The sequence below is a fragment of the Canis lupus genome, chromosome 1 (assembly GCF_011100685.1).
Source record: "Canis lupus familiaris isolate Mischka breed German Shepherd chromosome 1, alternate assembly UU_Cfam_GSD_1.0, whole genome shotgun sequence".
Lineage (NCBI taxonomy): Eukaryota > Metazoa > Chordata > Mammalia > Carnivora > Canidae > Canis > Canis lupus.
The window spans coordinates 104,704,402-104,721,853 of record NC_049222.1 but is presented as its reverse complement, the minus strand read 5'-3'; the positions used below and the strand labels follow the sequence as shown (position 1 = coordinate 104,721,853).

General features: G+C 41.8%; 1 protein-coding gene across 1 annotated transcript in view; it reads right to left on the bottom strand.

Moving 5' to 3' along the window:
• Positions 1-16,644, bottom strand: part of LOC119870913 (zinc finger protein 678-like) — a 30,401-nt gene extending 13,757 nt beyond the window's left edge. Inside the window, exons 1-3 of the mRNA XM_038527901.1 lie at positions 16,157-16,644; positions 12,110-12,236; positions 11,514-11,609 (exon numbers count right to left, since the gene is read on the bottom strand). Coding sequence (XP_038383829.1) covers positions 11,514-11,609; positions 12,110-12,236; positions 16,157-16,171 — 238 coding nt within the window. The 5' untranslated portion in view covers positions 16,172-16,644. The remainder of the gene's footprint in view (positions 1-11,513; positions 11,610-12,109; positions 12,237-16,156) is intronic.
• Between the last annotated feature and the right edge of the window lie 808 nt (positions 16,645-17,452).

Below are 17,452 nucleotides of genomic sequence, written 5' to 3'. Positions count from 1 at the left end.
AATGATCAGGAAGATAAGGAAGACCCACATGGTACCATAATGGACACAGCACTAGCCACGTACCAAAGATGTGTGCATGCAAAGTCCTGGCAGAAATATTTTCACCCAGAGGCTGTCACCTGTGGGTGGGACCCCTTTAGGGACAATGTCCCATGAGTTGAGTATACTCATATGTTGGACAATAAAATCTGTAGAACTTAACCTACCTCCATTGAGGTAAGGAGAGAGATATAGGTAAAACGGCTTTGGTTTGCCAAAATTCCAGCTACAATCTATAACAAGTAAATTATTGCAACTGTCAAGCCTCTAAAATTAATGAATAAAAACAGTGAAAAGAAAAAAACATAAATAAATAAATAAATAAAATCTTTTAAAAAGCCTCTAGTCCATTCTGCTTTGGGATATAGGAATAATTATTCATCAGAGCACAGAGGCGCACTGAAGGCTTTGATATCCAAAGTGGGAATGGGGGGATCCCTGTGTGGCTCAGTGGTTTAGCACCTCCCTTCTGCCCAGGGTGTGATCCTGGAGTCCTGGGATCAGGTCCCACATCTGGCTCCCTGCATGGAGCCTGCTTCTCCCTCTGCCTGTGTCTCTGTCTCTGTCTCTCTCTCTCTGTGCCTCTCATGAATAAATAAATAAAATATTAAAAAAAAAACAAAAACAAAGTGACATTGGTTCTGTGGTTTTCTGAGATTCTTAAACATCCCCAAATCCAGGAAGAGATGGAGAAAGTGTACAGTGGCAGTGTGCTCCAAGACTGTGGTGCTATTAATTCATGTGAAGAAATGACTAATTAAAGCAAATGAAAAGAAACCACAATATAACACTTTCAGAATACACTTCAATTTGTTAGTCATGTTGAGAAAAAAAGAAAAAATAGAAAACCTCAGTCACTACAGAAACTAGAGAACAATGACTCTTAATACATTTCTGATTGATATTATATAGATCATCATGATGTTTTTAGAAAAACACAAAGGATTCTATCTGTGTGGTGTTAGTACATGAGAAAATTTCTAAAAATGATAAAAACCACCAACCATAAAGGTTGAAACGACAAAATGGATTACATTAAGAACTTCTCTGCATCAAAGCTCAAGAGACAGAAATAGAGTGAGGGAAGGAAAAAAGGAGTCATTCTCATAATATATATATTATATATAGATCTATAAAGCCTGAAGAAAAAAATACCAAAACAGAAAAAATAGGCACAATAACCCAGCAGATACTTTGAAAAAGAGATTATCAAAAGGTTAATGACCATAGTAACAACAACAAAAAAGCAAATAAAATCACCACTTGGGGGACGCCTGGGTGGCTCAGGGGTTGAGTGCCTGCCTTTGGCTCCTGGCATGATCCCAGGGTCTGGGGATAGACTCCTACACTGGGGTCCCTGCATGGAGTCTGCTTCTCCCTCTGCCAGTGTCTCTGCCCGCCCCCCCCCATCTCATGAATAAATAAATAAAATCTTTCAAAAAGAGAGAGAAAATGACATAAACTACTAAGTTTTAGAGAGTGTGTGGATGGGGACGCCTGGGTGGATCAGCGGTTGAGGTTCTGCCTTTGGCTCAGGTTGTGATCCCGGAGTCCTGGGATCAAGTCCTGCATCAGGTTCCCCGGGGGGAACCTGCTTCTCCCTCTACCTGTGTCTCTGCCCCTTTCTCTATTTCTCCATGAATAAATAAATAAAATCTTAAGTATTTAGTAGTATTTGGTATTAAGGCTGAGCATGATTAAACATATTTACCAACAATTTGATCTCACATATATAACCAGCAGGTATGTGTGCACGTTCCACTAAAAGATAAATTATAGATTTTACATGCCAGTACTATCATGACAGTCCTGCACTGAAAATCATTCCCCTCCATTAGCCATAAAATGATGTAATCAATTGATATTCACACAATGGAATCGGATGGATCCATTCTAAAGAATGATGCACAATAACATGAAGGAATACAGATCAATTCACAAGTATAGATAGAAAAACAGCCAAATACAAGAGTTCCCACTGCCTGATTACATTTATATAAAGTACAAAAACGAGGACAGCGATCTATGGCTTTCCGCGTCAAAAGAGTGCTGAGCCTTGTGGAAAGGTACCAAGGAAATAAAAGGAATTGCAGAGGTCAAGTAATATTTTGAGGTCAAATAATATTGTTTCATGACCGCAACAGTTTATAGAGACGTGCTTAGTTTGTGAAATTCAATTGAGCTGTTAACATATGTTCTGAATGTGTGACTTTACTTCAAAAAAATATTCAACATGGAGAAACTCTCTGGCTCAGTTTGTGGAACATGCAACTCTTGATTTGGGAGTTCAAGCCTTGGTTTAGGGGCAGAAATTGCTCAGAAATGGGGTCCTAAAAATGTTGACCTGCTAATATTAAAAATAAATAAAAATAAAATTAAAAGCTTAAAAATTCTAAAAAGCAAAGAAATAAAAAGATGTAAAAAGAGAAGTGTCATAAAATAGATATATTGAAAAGGTGAAATTAAATGTAGGAAGGACGAGGGATCCCTGGGTGGCGCAGCGGTTTGGCGCCTGCCTTTGGCCCAGGGCGCGATCCTGGAGACCCGGGATCGAATCCCACATCGGGCTCCCGGTGCATGGAGCCTGTTTCTCCCTCTGCCTGTGTCTCTGCCTCTCTCTCTCTCTCTGTGACTATCATAAATAAATAAATAATTATTAAAAAAATAAAAATAAAAAAAAAATGTAGGAAGGACGAGATTTTCAAAGAATGCTTTAGTTTCTAGCTCAAGCAATATGGTACTGATATACATTGTGCACAGAAAAAAAAGAAGAAAATGTACAATTATTTTCTTAAAATGCATATAGGAACACAAGAAAGGAATAAAAAAACAGGGAGCGTATCAGGAAAGACAAAAAATGTAGCATAGCCAAACCCCAATATCTTCATTAAGATATTAAACACAAATAAACCAAATGTTCCTGGTGACACTAAACTGCTCGAATATATTCCACTGGAATTTTCTGGAGAGAGAACTAAAACACGAGGGTGAAATTGAAAAAAACTAAATGGAACAAATGCTGTGTAGTGATAACCAACCAAACACGTGGCATGGCAAAATAAAAATCCTATTGAATAACCTTTAAAGCCAAAGGACTTGGTCACTATTAGTTTTATTTTTGAAGATCCAGATGTACAGGATTTCAATAATCTATTTCATGGAGAATAAGCATAACCTATATTTATGTGCATATTTATACACACACATATAAACATACACAGATATACATACATGTACATAGGGAAACATTTTTAGCTGAGGAGACATTAAAAAAAAATACTTATCACAGAGGGATGACATCATCAACATGGTGAAGCAGGTAGTTCCACCTCAGTACTTCTGAGATAGACATCACTAGGCAACTCTCAGTACTCAAGAGTGAGACTGAATCACCCCTTGGACCACAGAGACAAGGGGGACATTAGAAGGGTAAGAGGAACAATTTCAGTCTGACCACAATGCACCTTCCCTGGGGCCAGCACAGCGCTCCACCATGAGGGGCCAGCTGGAACTACAATTGTTCCACCATGAGAGAGAGCGCCCATGGTGGGCACCCAGCATTCCCCAAATGTCAAGCTGATTGTTGGGTGCCCACATAGGTCTGGCCTCAAGGGGTTCCCTGGGGGAATCTGGGATCTTATAGACATCTGCTTCTAGTCATTGGTTCTCAGAATGGGTTCCCTGGACAGGTACCTGAGAAAGTGTAAGAAAGGAAATTTGGGGAATGTACCCTAGAAGTACTGACATGGTAATGTGGAGATAGACACAGCAATCTAAGATTTACAAGTGCTCCTGGTGATTCTGTTATGGGATAAATTGGATAACCTCTGCAGGAACTAAGTCACAGCTCATCCCTGAGTTATCCACAGGTAAGTGATTCCTACAAATACTCTATTTGGGGTTCCTGGATGGCTCAGCCAGTTAAGGGTCTGCCTTGGGCTCAGGTCATGGTCCCAGAGTCCTAGGATGGAGCCTCACCTTGGGCTCTCTGCTCAGTGGGGAGTCTGCTTCTCCCTCTCCTCCCTGTTCATGCTCTCTCTTTCTGTCACTCTCTCAAATTAATTAATTAATTAAAAAAATTTTTTTAAAAAGCTCTGTGCTTACATTCATATCAATATTGTGACAGACACACACACACACACACAATGTGCTTAACACAAATCTTTATTCATAAATGAATTTGACTCTAACAGTCTTTCTCGGCTTACCGTAGTTCTGTCTCTGCCTTCTCTCAATACTCTCCTTGAGCTTCCTGAGATCTCCCCAAATACACTCTGTTCACATTGTACAATGAAATGAATCCAGATGAAAGTGAATTGGAACTTATTTAAATATTTTTTCAAGTTAGTTATGAAATTCATACAAGACATTAATACAGGTAATGGGAGGCACCTGGGTGGCTCAGCGGTTGGGCTTTGCCTCCGGCTCAGGAGGTGATCCCTGCATGCAGCCTCCTTCTCCCTCTGCCTGTGTCTCTGCCTCTCTCTGTGTGTCTTTCATGTATAAGTAAATAAAATCTTTAAAAAAATACAGGTTACGGAAGAGTAAGTTATACATCCCTCAGGTACCTGTGAAAATCTCATTATTTCAACTGCATAACTAATATTCTTGACTTGTATCAATTGCTATCATGAAGATACATCCAGCTTTTAATAAACTACCACTCTATTCTCCTTAAAATGCAAATGGAAACACTATTTAAAATTCAGACTGTTTCTCTGTCGTACTTTAATGCAAGGAAAGGTGCCCTGAACACTTACTTCCTCGGGACTTCGATCACACTTACAGGTCAGCCACAAGCAGCATCTCCATGTGGACTTTCTTCATTAACTGTACATTATAATGTCCTTAATCTTCCATGTTAAAGTAGGTAGGAATGAAGTCCCCCTCATACCAGAGCCCTGCATGTCTGTGAGACAGCAGCCACCAAATCATCTTACATGTACACAAACGATAAAGCCTTGGAATGAGAGGATTTCAGACTAAAATTAACATCTGCCATGCAAAAATGTCAAATATGGTCAAAAGAAAACAGGAGACACACCGAAAATAATTATCTCTCTTCAGACAACCATCTCCTCTCCATCCTGACAGGGATATTAACAGATACAGAGGACCGCTGAATACCGGGTTTCAACAGCAGAGATATATATATATATATATATACAGGAGAGTATTGTAAATGTGTTTTCTCTTCACTTAATATTTTCTATTCTCAAGCTAACATTATTATAAAAAAATACCAAAAATAATACAGGTAACATACCAAAAAATGCGGATTGACTGTATATGTTCTAGGTGAGGCTTCTGAGGTCAACAACAGGTTATTTCTATTGAAAAAACAGGTATGGTTTTTATTTGGGGCACTCAAAATATACACAGAGGTTTTCTTTTCCTTTTTTTTAAAAAGATATTTATTTATTTATTCATAGAGATGCAGAGAGAGAGGCAGAGACACAGGCAGAGGGAGAAGCAGGCTCCATGCAGAGAGCCTGACCTGGGACTCAATCCAGGGTCTCCAGGATCACGCCTGGGCTGCAGGCAGCGCTAAACCACTGCGCCACCGGGGCTGACCCACACAGGTTTTCAACTGTAAAGAGGTGGTGCCCCTAACACTTGCATTGTCCAAGGCTGAGATGTGAGTGATCTGTGTGTTTTAACTTTGGATTTTTCTCTATAATAAATACTTGGATTTCAGATCATGCGTGAAAAGTGATATTGACTTACTGCTTTCTTCTGTGAATTCTGATGTTTAGATTTCGTTTCCATTTCACAACTTACCAATTATTTATGTCCTTAATGTTTTTATCCTTTATAAAGATGTTTCTTTTCTGAAGTATGTAGTAAAACCAAAGGTCTTGCATCAATTTTACATTTCTTTTTTTTTTTTTAAGATTTTATTTATTTATTCATGAGAGACACACAGAGAGAGAGAGAGAGAGGCAGATGCATAGACAGAGGGAGAAGCAGGCTCCATTCAGGGAGCCTGATGTGGGACTTGATCCCAGGACTCCAGGATCATGCCCTGGGCCAAAGGCAGGTGCTAAACTGCTCAGCCACCCAGGGATCCCATATTTCTATGGTTTCTGCCCAGTATGCTTTGTTATCTTACTGATGTTCAATAAGAGTGCAGTTCTAGGCATAGATGTGGACACTATTCTTAACAACTCTAAGTTATTCCACAGGATGCATTACCTCATGTTGAATAGTTCTGGTTATGAATTAAATGCCTTGAACATTCTTTACATTTAAGGGCTTCCCCTCACTATGCACCCTCTGCTCCACTATGCACATCTCTCCACTATGTACCTCTCTGTTCACAAAGTTTGTAGTTTCGCAAAAAGTTTTTGTCAAATTTTGTTGTACATTTGTCAGCCATCCCCTCATTATGTCTTATGTTAGGTTGTTAAGCTTAGGGTGGTAGTTAAAGGCTTTGCCGCATTTTAGAAATTAGTAAGTTTTCTTCTATTATAAAATCTCTGCTATTGAGTGCTGAACACAACCTAAAAGCCTTGCTCTAGTTGCTACATTTAGAAGTCTTTTCTCCAGCGAGGGTACAGGATATACAATGAGATTTGAGCTTTATTAGACTTTCCCACCTTTATTACTTTTATACTGGTTCTCTGTAAGGGCACCGGGGTGGCTCAGTTGGTTAAGCATCTGCCTTCAGGTAGGGTCATGATCCAGTCCTGAAATCAAGCCCTGCCGCCAGTCTTCCTGCTCTGCAGGGAGTCTCCTTCTTCCTCTCTGTCAGCATGCCCTCCCACCCGCTCTGCCTGCTTGTGCTCTCTGTCTCAAATAAGTAATGTCTTTTTAAAAAATAAATACCTCTGTAAAAAAAAAAAAAACAAATAAATAAAATATAAAATAAAAAATAAAATAAAATAAAATAAAATAAAATAAAAACCTCTGTAATTATGGAAGATAAAGTCCTCACTGAAGATCTTCCAAAGTTCTGAACACATGAATACTTGTATCAAATTAGGTATTATGTGGCAACTACTGTACAGTGATATTTGGATAAAGACCATCCTGTGTTTATCAAAATTAGAGACTTTAGAATAAGGAGGGATTACATGCTGGTGGGAGAACAATGAATCCACTGAAAAGGAGTTCTCAAATCAATCACATTTAGAATTTTCATCTTAATTTTTAAGTGTTTGACTTTCCGAAATATTTCAGTGCATGATTTATCCAACTTTATATGTCAAATGGTTTGAATGATTATTTTCATTCAAAGTAATTTCTTTACTTTGGACTAGGTCACTTTCCAAAATTTCCAAAAGTCCTTTCAGAAAATAATAGGTTTAAAAGTGGATGTGGGTCCTTGCACTCAAATACATAATTCTGCAAATATAACAGAATTAAAGTGGGATTCTCAAACAATTGTTTTATATCTCTGATCTCTTCTGGCAGTGAAGACTCCATTATGGGCAACTGTCCCAGTATGCTTATATCCATCATCACATCCCTCCTGCCCTCCACGACCCCATCTTTCCCAGTCATTCATTAAGTATAAAAACTTAGGACTACAGATTCCACATCCTCCCCTATCACTCTACTATGGAATGAATCTTTTTCGCCTGTCTTGGCCAACAACCCTGGATGTTATGGAAAGACACAATTAAAAGATTAATTATTCATTTTTTTAAGATTTACTTATTTATTCATGAATGACACACAGAGATAGAGAGAGGCAGAGACACAGGCAGAGGGAAAAGCAGGCTCCATTCAGGAGCAAAATGTGTGACTCGATCCCGGGATTCAGGATCATGCCCTGGGCTGAAGGCAGGCGCTCAACCACTGAGCCACCCAGGCATCTCCACAACTAAAAGATTTAAAACAAGACATCCCACTTAGTGAACACACATGTATATATGTTAAAATTCTAATGTGTAAACTGAATACCCAGTATAGCACTTCAGATGAATCTGGAGACATAGGAACCACCAGGATTTGCTCTTCCATGACAACAAAAATGGACCAAATTACCTTTTTCAGTGCTCCAGAAGCCAGTTAGGAAAACACAGCACCCCCAGGCAGGTACAGATGAAGAAGAGCCACATCAAAGACACTAAGAAAGTTTGTGACACTTGCCCACAACAGCAGCAGCTCACCCTCCCTGACACACGAAGGCCAACCTGTGAAAAAACTCTTACCTCTCCTCAGGAGAGAAAGAGTGACCTGTAGGTTCAGGGATCTGGATTCTTGGCTGCTGCCTGAGGAGGCACGCATGACATGGAGGCAGAGGGAACGACAGCACCCTCTGGATGCATTGTCGTGGCTGCTCAGACAAAGGGTGGGTGTTTGTTCAAACAAGAAAGAGACTACAGAGCTGAAGCAGAGGAAGGAATCATGTTAGGCATCAGACTCTTAATTTCGGGCCAGATCATGGTCACAATCCTTCAGATGGTCTCTGAACTCTGTACTTGAAAACTGTCATCCTTGGGGCACCTGGATGGCTCAGTCGGTTCTGTGTCTGCTTTCAGCTCACATCCTGATCCCAGGGTCCTGGGATTGAGCCCAGGTCAGGCTCCCTGCTCAGCGCGAACTCTGCTTCTCCTTTTCCCTCTGGTCCTCCCCTGTGCTATGCTCTCATTTGCTCTTTCTGTCTCTCTCAAATGAATAGATAAAAAATCTTATGGAAAAATTAAAGAAAAAGAGAATGGTCATGGTGTAACTAAATACACAAGTAAAACCAAAACCACAACTAACTAATGTAGTGGAAAATCCCAGACAAAAGGAAGCACATTGTTATGGAATTACAAAGCCAGAATAAGACAAAATTTAACCATAGAAAAGCTACATTAAAATAAGATGCATTAAAATACATGATTCCTGGGTGGCTCAGCAGTTTAGCGTCCGCCTTCAGGCCAGGGTGTAATCCTGGAGTCCTAGAATTCAGTCCACATCCCCACATGGGGCTCCCTGCATGGAGCCTGATTTCCCTCTGCCTGTGTCTCTGCCTCTCTCTCCATCTCTCATGAAGAAATAAATAAATAAAATCATTCCCAAAAAAAAAAAAAAACATATGCGTTATTCTGTTTTTTTTTTTTTTTTAATATTATATTTATTTATGGGATCCCTGGGTGGCGCAGCGGTTTGGCGCCTGCCTTTGGCCCAGGGCGCGATCCTGGAGACCCAGGATCGAATCCCACATCGGGCTCCCGGTACATGGAGCCTGCTTCTCCCTCTGCCTGTGTCTCTGCCTCTCTCTCTCTCTGTAACTATCATAAATAAATAAAAATTAAAAAAAAAAAAAATATATATATATATTTATTTATTCATGAGAGACACACAGAGAGAGGCAAAGAAACAGGCAGAGGGAGAAACAGGCTCCATGAGGGAGCCCGACACGGGACTCATCCCAGGTCTCCAGGATCAGGCCCTGGGCTAAAGGCGGCGCTAAACTGCTGATCCACCTGGGCTACCCCAGATGCATTATTCTCAAGGAAACTTTCTATAAAACTAATTTTAAACTCTATCTATGTATCATAAAAAATAAGCATGAATTATTGGCAGGTTTTCACTGACCACAGTATTATAAAGAATATTCATTAAAATCAATCATTAGGGGCAGCCTGGGGCTCAGCAGTTTAGCGCCTGCCTTCAGCCCAGGGTGTGATCCTGGAGACCTCGGATCGAGTCCCAAGTCAGGCTCCCTGCAAAGAGCCTGCTTCTCCCTCTGCCTGTATCTCTGCCTCTCTCTCTCTATCTCTATCTCTCTGTCTCTCATGGATAAATAAATAAAATCTTATAAAAAATAAAAAAATAAAAAAATAAAATAAAATCAATCATTAAAAGCTGTAAGTGAAAATCATATGAACAACCACTTAAAAAGGCATTATACAAATGTATTATTTTATTAATATATCCCTCCTTGAACAGAGAATTTAAGGCCACAACCCACTCCTTAAAACCAAGGAAATAAACAACATCTTCATTTCTAAATAAACACCAAGAATGTTGCAAAATATGCTAAAGGCCACTATACATTAAATACATATTTGGGATTAAATTTAGATATATTCCAAGGAAAGTAGAAGAAAAATCCAATGACTAATTGTCACTGAAGTAAAATTACATTTATGAACAAAACTTTCTTTAAAATACAGGAATTATACGAATTACATCTCACTGCTTTTTTTTTTTTTTAAGACTTTATCCATGTATTTGAGAGAGAATGAGAGAGAGAGAGCGCAGCTGGGGAAGGGCACAGGGAGAAGCAGACTCCCCACTGAGCAGGGAGCCCAATGGCAGGGGCTGAGCCCCAGGACTCCAGGATCCTGACCTGGGACCAACTGACTGGCCACCCAGACATCCCTCTACCTCACATGCCCATGTCATATCAGAACTTTTGATCTAATAAATAACAGATGAATCTCATATATAACTAATAAGAAAGTGAAAACACACTTGACAAAATAAAAAGAAATTCCTGTCATACAAGACAAATTCATACAATGATGCAAGTATTAAGAAAGAAGGTAGGGATCCCTGGGTGGCGCAGCGGTTTAGCGCCTGCCTTTGGCCCAGGGCGTGATCCTGGAGATCCGGGATCGAATCCCACGTCAGGCTCCCAGTGCATGGAGCCTGCTTCTCTCTCTGCCTGTGTCTCTGCCTCTCTCTCTCTCACTGTGTGCCTATCATAAATAAACAAAAATTAAAAAAAAAAAAAAAAAAAAAAAAAAAAAAAAAAAAAAAAAGAAAGAAGGTAAAAATTGAGAATTTATTATAGGCTTCAAGTTCTAAGGTCTAAATGTTCTAGCTCCCCCATGGCATTAATTTAGGTAGGAATTCTAGGATACAAACAGATACATTACATTATTTCACCACTAAGGAATGGAACACACTATTATATCCTAATTTCAGTTCATACAAAGAAAAACTAACTTCCAAAGTGAAATAAAGAATTAGATTTTCTTATTTTAGGGAGGTGCTTTGTTATCTGATGAAATTACTGAGTGTCAATTTTGTACAATAGAGATTAAAGCCTCCATAACATTGGAATGCATAAGCCAAAAAACGTGGTACCTGTCTCCAGTGTTCCCAGGATTTCTGCACCAACCCCAGTATGCCCACCACTACCCCGACATGCTTCTCACGACGCAAAACAGAACTTACAAAGGGCTAAGGCTATGGATCCTGAGAAACAGGGAGACTTCCCCAGGACCCTCACAGCAATGGAGAACCTCTCAGATTATGGAGACCCTCCCACTCCCAGGGGAGTCTCCTGGCCCTCCCTGTGGAAGTGATGGACCATCAGTGGAGCTGAAGGAGGATCCTTAGAGAAGCTAAGAGCTTGATAATGTTGGATAGCACATGTCCCTCTGTGACAGGGAGAAAAATAAAAACTAGGTTTCTCAAGAGTGTATCCTTTCAAGGAGAACTACTCCCACCACAGTTTAAGGTCTCTCTTCCCCCTTCACATGTGGACCGCACCTCTGTCATCTGCCTCATTCATTTCCACCTACCTGGATGGATGGTTACTCTCTTCTTTCTCTTCACACTCCAAGTCTCTGTCTTTTGCTCCAAAAAGGAGACCAGGTCTGGCTTTGACACAATGAGACCTGTTTATTAGAAAAAAGGGATGAGTATTGTTGGTGATGCTAACTTTCAATCCACTCTTGTACTCAGTAGAGAAGAAAAAAAGACACTGTAGATTCAAGAAAATGATTTCCTGAAGGCTGTTGCCCAGCTGCCCCTTTAGAACACACAGGAGAGATGTCCAGTGTTCAGAATTGTCCTCCACAGCCAAGTACTAGACACAAGAATAAAAGGTGTAAGTTGGAGTTTAACTTACGGAGTGTACTATTTTCTGCCACTCACTGTACAGAATTCCCACGCATCTACAGAAGTGATGATGTTACCTTGAGGAAGAGGAAATTAAAGCTGAAAGGAAGCAATTGAAGACTTTTGTCTACGTCTATAAAACACTACTTTTTCCCTTTACTGCCCAGATCCACATTCCAGTCATTCAAAGAGGAATCTTCCAAGAGACAGACAGTCTTCAAAAGAAGGAAGGAAACCCTGAGTGTGGTATGGAAAATCTGGAAGGAGTGATCCTCACCCAAGAAGAGGAGGTGTCCGTAGTTCTCTAACATCACATCCCTGTAGAGTTTCCGCTGAGTGTGGTTCAGGCATGTCCACTCCTCCTGAGAGAATTCTATGGCCACATCCCTGAATGTCAGCAGTCTCTGCAATAAATACCAATTACCAAGTGGTCATAGGCAGAGTTCATTACGGCCCAAGTGATGAAGGAGGGAATTAGTGTCATCAGTTAGATCCCAAGACCTGACCTTCAGGTGTTTACCAGCTTGTACCCTCCAACCTTGGTCCCACATTTACTAACCTCTCTTTCCACCACATCTTTTACTTGCAGCAAAACACCCCATGGGCAGAGTCTCCTGTGATGGAAACAGAAACTATCCACCAAAAGGAAAGGACTGATCTTGAGGTGGGAAAAAAAGGCAGAAAGAAAGGTATATAATATTAAATGGCCCTGTAAAATGCAGTCCACTGACAAATACTTGAGTCAGTTAGAGTATAAAGCTCCTGGAGGAAGTCCTCAACTTTCTCAAGGTGAATACCTTCCTAGAGGGACAAACAACCTTAGTTTGACAGTAACGGGGCCATTGTATCCTGTTGAGTGTCTTTGAGCATATGAAAAGCCATTTGGAACTCCCTTACTCTGCACTTGCCCCAACAGCAGAATGTGTAATCAGTTGCTCCTCACAATCCCTGGGCAATTGGAGCCAGCAGGCAGCAGGCTGCTGCAGCAGCTGCAACTCTTTCTACTCATTGGTCCTGTCCTCATCTTTAATACAAACACGTTTTTGCACCAAAGACCTCAAGGTTCTGGACCTCAGCAACATTCCAAAACTACATCCCCCTGAGGAACAGCCTGGACCAGCCCAATTTGAGCTAAACCCCTGACTCACCCTCTACAGTTGAAACAAACAGTAACCTGTGGAGTAACCAAAAATGTCTCTTACCTCATTTATTACCAAAGTCTCCAGCAAGGAGGAGCACAAACCTCAGTTATATAACCCAAGTATGTGTAGAAATGCTGTCTTCAGATGCATGTGGGGTTTCTGCCCAGTTCTACAGACGATGACAAGGCCCCTCTTTCTAAATATCCAGCCTAACCCTAAACAACAGGAAACCTTTCCCCCTTGCTCTGTGAGTCTCTGCTTAGGAAGTTATTCTCAGTGATCTGTGAGGCAGCAAATCAAGTTTCCTTTCTGTGACATCCACACACGGGTATAGTTTCTATCTGTAGTTCTATAATCTTTCAGGATTTAAGACAGTGAAATAGGTCAATTATGTGATTCTTGTGTGTGTGTGTGTGTGTGTGTGTGTTTTATTACAAAGAAGTAAATAGAAGAAATAGAAGTAGGGATCCCTGGGTGGTGCAGCGGTTTGGCGCCTGCCTTTGGCCCAGGGCGCGATCCTGGAGACCTGGGATCGAATCCCACATCGGGCTCCCGGTGCATGGAGCCTGCTTCTCCCTCTGCCTGTGTCTCTGCCTCTCTCTCTCTCTCTCTGTGACTATCCTAAATAAATAATAAAAAAAAAAAAAAAAAAGAAATAGAAGTAAATAGTAAATAAAACTCTAGGGGTGCTAGGGTGGATAGGTGATTGAGCATCAGCCTTTGGTTCAGGTCCTGATCCCAGGGGGAGTCCAGCATCGGGCTACCCATAGGCAGCCTGCTTCTCCCTCTCCCTATGTCTCTGCCTCTCTCTCTGTGCCTCTGAGGAATAAATATATATATATAAAAAAAAAAAAGTTTAACCATGACACTAAGTGTGGAGTAACATTGAAACCCACCAGATGGAGGTCTGATTGAGAGCCTCCACTCCCAGAAGTAAATATTTCACTACAGGAAGGTGAGAGCCTTCACTGTCCATTGGAAGCTAATGTGATGTGGGCTTGGAGCTAAGGATCAAAAAGGTATGCTGATCCATTTTTGTTGCAAAAAGCTGTTTCTGTTAAGACATAAGAACAGGACCACAGGAGGGCAGAAAGACCTGAGGTATCCTTTTGAAAAGCTAATCATTTAAAAAAAAAAAAAAAGAGAAAAGAAAAAGAAAGAGAAAGAAAGAAAGGCAGGCCAATCATTATATACTTTTAAGGTGGGGGCAAAGATAAAGGGAGTTTCTAAAGAGACTAAAGAGACTTTCATATATTAACGAAGACTTACAGGATCCTGGAGGTCTGGCTATTGCCAAACAAAAGTTGCTTTTGGCCTCTAACAAAGCATTAACATTAAGGCAGTTGTGAATTCCTTCAGTCCTCTCACACTCTGCCCATCTCAAGAATTTATCAGGGGACATTCTTTTGCTTTTGTTCTCATTAGAAACTAGAAGCCAGAGAAATTCAGAAGTTTCCTGTTTAAATGTGATAGTTTCTGCACATCCTTCAGTAAACCTAAGATCCTTAGGAAAGATAAGAAGGAAAGTATGAATTTTATAGGGAGAAGTCTGGCAGAGAGGAGCAAGCCAAGGAAAGGAAGGTAACATTAACTGTAGGAACAAACTAGTAGCAGTGCCTAAAGAGATGGGGGAACAGAGGGCTAGCTGAGGACAAATGATGAGCCAGGGCCAGCACATTGACAAGTCCTTGAAACAGGCAGAGGGACATTCCTCTCCGGACTCAACTGTCTCGATGGTCACACTTTGCGTAGGGTAAAAGGCAATCTTTGCCTGACCCCCAGGAGCCTGTAAGTCTACTTTAACCTTTGAAAATTCTCTAGAAATGTCCTTTATTTCTAGACACCCAAGGTAGGTGTTGGCGATCATCCCCCCAGCACATGACCCACAGTTATCCATCTGCAGGGGCTCATACTCAGGTTTTATTAGACAGTATACGTGACCTTTTCCCAACAATTGCCAGCCCCTTCAAGGTCCTGGAAACCTTGCTTCCAGAATTCCTTAGAGAGTATGCTATCCTCAAACCCCTCCCAACTCCCAGGTGAATAATCAGCCACTCCTCACAGGCCCAGGTTGGGGACTCTTCCTGCCCGCAGGCCCTGTCCTTGTGCTTTAATAGAACCACCATTTAAAAAAAAAAGAATAGAACCACCATTTAGCACCAAAGGACGTCTCAAGAATTTTTTCTTGGCTGTTGGCTCAGGACTTCACCTAACATAGGTGAAAACTTTATTAGTGAGATATAGGTGAAATATAGTTGAAAACTTCCCCAAAACTTCATCAAGAGGATTGTTGTTCCTGAGGTGTTTAGAATAGTAATTATGAGAATACAGTGGATTTATATAAATTTCGGTCACATACTTTCACTGTCTTGTAATACCTAGTATATATATACATTTTTTTTTAAGATTTTATTTATTTATTCATGAAAGACACAGGCAGAGGGAGAAGCAGGCTCCACACAGGAGCCCAACGTGGGACTCAATCCTCGGTTTCCAGGATCACGACCTGAGCCAAAGGCAGGCGCCAAAGTGTGAGCCACTCAGGGATCCCCATATTTAAATATTTTTACAGAATTTATTCAGCTATTCACCAGACACACAGAGGAGGAGACACAGGCAGAGGCAGAATCTGGCTCCCGGAGGGGAACCGGCGTGGGACGCGATCCTGGGTCGCCGGGACCACGCCCGCAGCCGGAGACAGACGCTCAACCACTGAGCCACCCAGGCGGCCCTACCTCGGGTATTTTTAAAGGAGTGTCTTTTTAAAAAAAAAGATTTTTATTCATTTATCCTTGAGACACACGCACACTGAGGCAGCGACACGGAGGGAGGCCGGCTCCACGCAGGGCCGGATGTGCGGCTCCAATCCGGGTCTCCAGGATGACGCGCGGCGCCGACGGCAGGCGCTAAGCCGCTGCGCCACCCGGGCATCCCCCGTACGATCTCCAAAAATAAAATATAAATACAGTTTTGGTGGCTTATCGGAAGCCCCGTTGGAGAGATGGGGGAGAAGTGTTCTAAGATCGAGCCTCGGGTATTAGATTTGAAAAGGTGTTTAACAATAAGTGAAACCACGAGGCAGAAATATCAGAGCTGGAGGAATCAACACTTGCAATCTCCAAATGCAGGGAATTTCGGGCCAAAAAGGCACTGCGGCCTCTAAGCTGGGACACAAGGCTTACCTGAGACCCCGCCATCTCTGCTCCGTCCACCTCGGCCTCTAGCGAGCTCTCTCACAAGATCTCCGTGGAGGAGTCCCAGCTGCATCAGGAGAACACACCTTTAAAGGCAGCCAAGTCTCTCCACCTATAAACTGCTCCCCTGCAGGCAGGACTTTGAAATGCACAAAAAGCCCAACTTCCTAGTCCTTTGGGTGTGGAGCTGTTGAGAAGCTGTGAACTCCCAGTTGGAAATCAGGAACTGATTTTTCCTTCTCTGCTTCCAGGGCCCTCCCCTCCCCCAGATGCTCACAGATTCAGCTACAGCCTAGGCCCCGTGTGCTGTGGCCCTAACCCTCCTGACTCGGGTAGTGGAGACCATTACCCCTCCTAAGGCGAAGCCTGCTCTCAATTCTCAGAAATTAAAAGGAAGCCTTTCTACTTAACTGTGGCCTCACTTAGAATCACCCGGAGCACTGACTTAAAACAACGCTGTTGTTTCCACCATCAATTGACAGAATCCGAGGGGGAAGAACTTTTTTTTTTTTGTTTTAGATTTTATTTACTTCTTCATGAGAGACACAGAGAGGCAGAGACGGGCAGAGGGAGAAGCAGGCTTCTCGCAGGGACCCCCATGTGGGACTCGATACTGGGACTCTGGGATCACGTCCTGAACCAAAGGCAGACAGACACCCAACTGCTGAGCCACCCAGGCGACCGGGGATGATCTATTTTGATACTCCAGGAAACATCTGGGGAGGTGACCGGCAAAGCACCGCAGCCCAGGCTGTGCGGTTACCAGATTTAAATCCACGCCTTCTTCACTGATGAGAGTTTCTCAAGATTTACATCTTCTCCCTCTTCCTGCTACACAAAGGGAGATACTCTTAGGAAAGGACCTTTCCTCACAAATGCAAATATCTCTTCCTTAAAGAACCATTGGGTGTCACACCTTTTCCTGTGTCTTCTGTTTCTTTTTCTTTTTCAAGATTTTATTTATTTATTTGAGAGAGAGAGAGAGAGAATGGAAATCAGAGCACAAGCAGGCAGAGAGGCAGAGGGTCAGAAGCAGGCTCCTCCTTTACCAGGGAGCCCAACCCGGGACTGAATCCCAGGACCCTGCTTCTCCCTCTGCCTGTGTCTCTGCCTTTCTCTCTCTCTCTCTCTCTCTCTCTGTCTCATGAGTAAATAAATAAATAAATTCTTCTTAAAAAATAAAAACTGCCTATGATTTTTTCACCAAAAGATGGTTTTTTTTTTTTTAATATTTTATTGATTTATCACAAACACACACAGAGGCAGAGACGCAGGCCAAGAGAG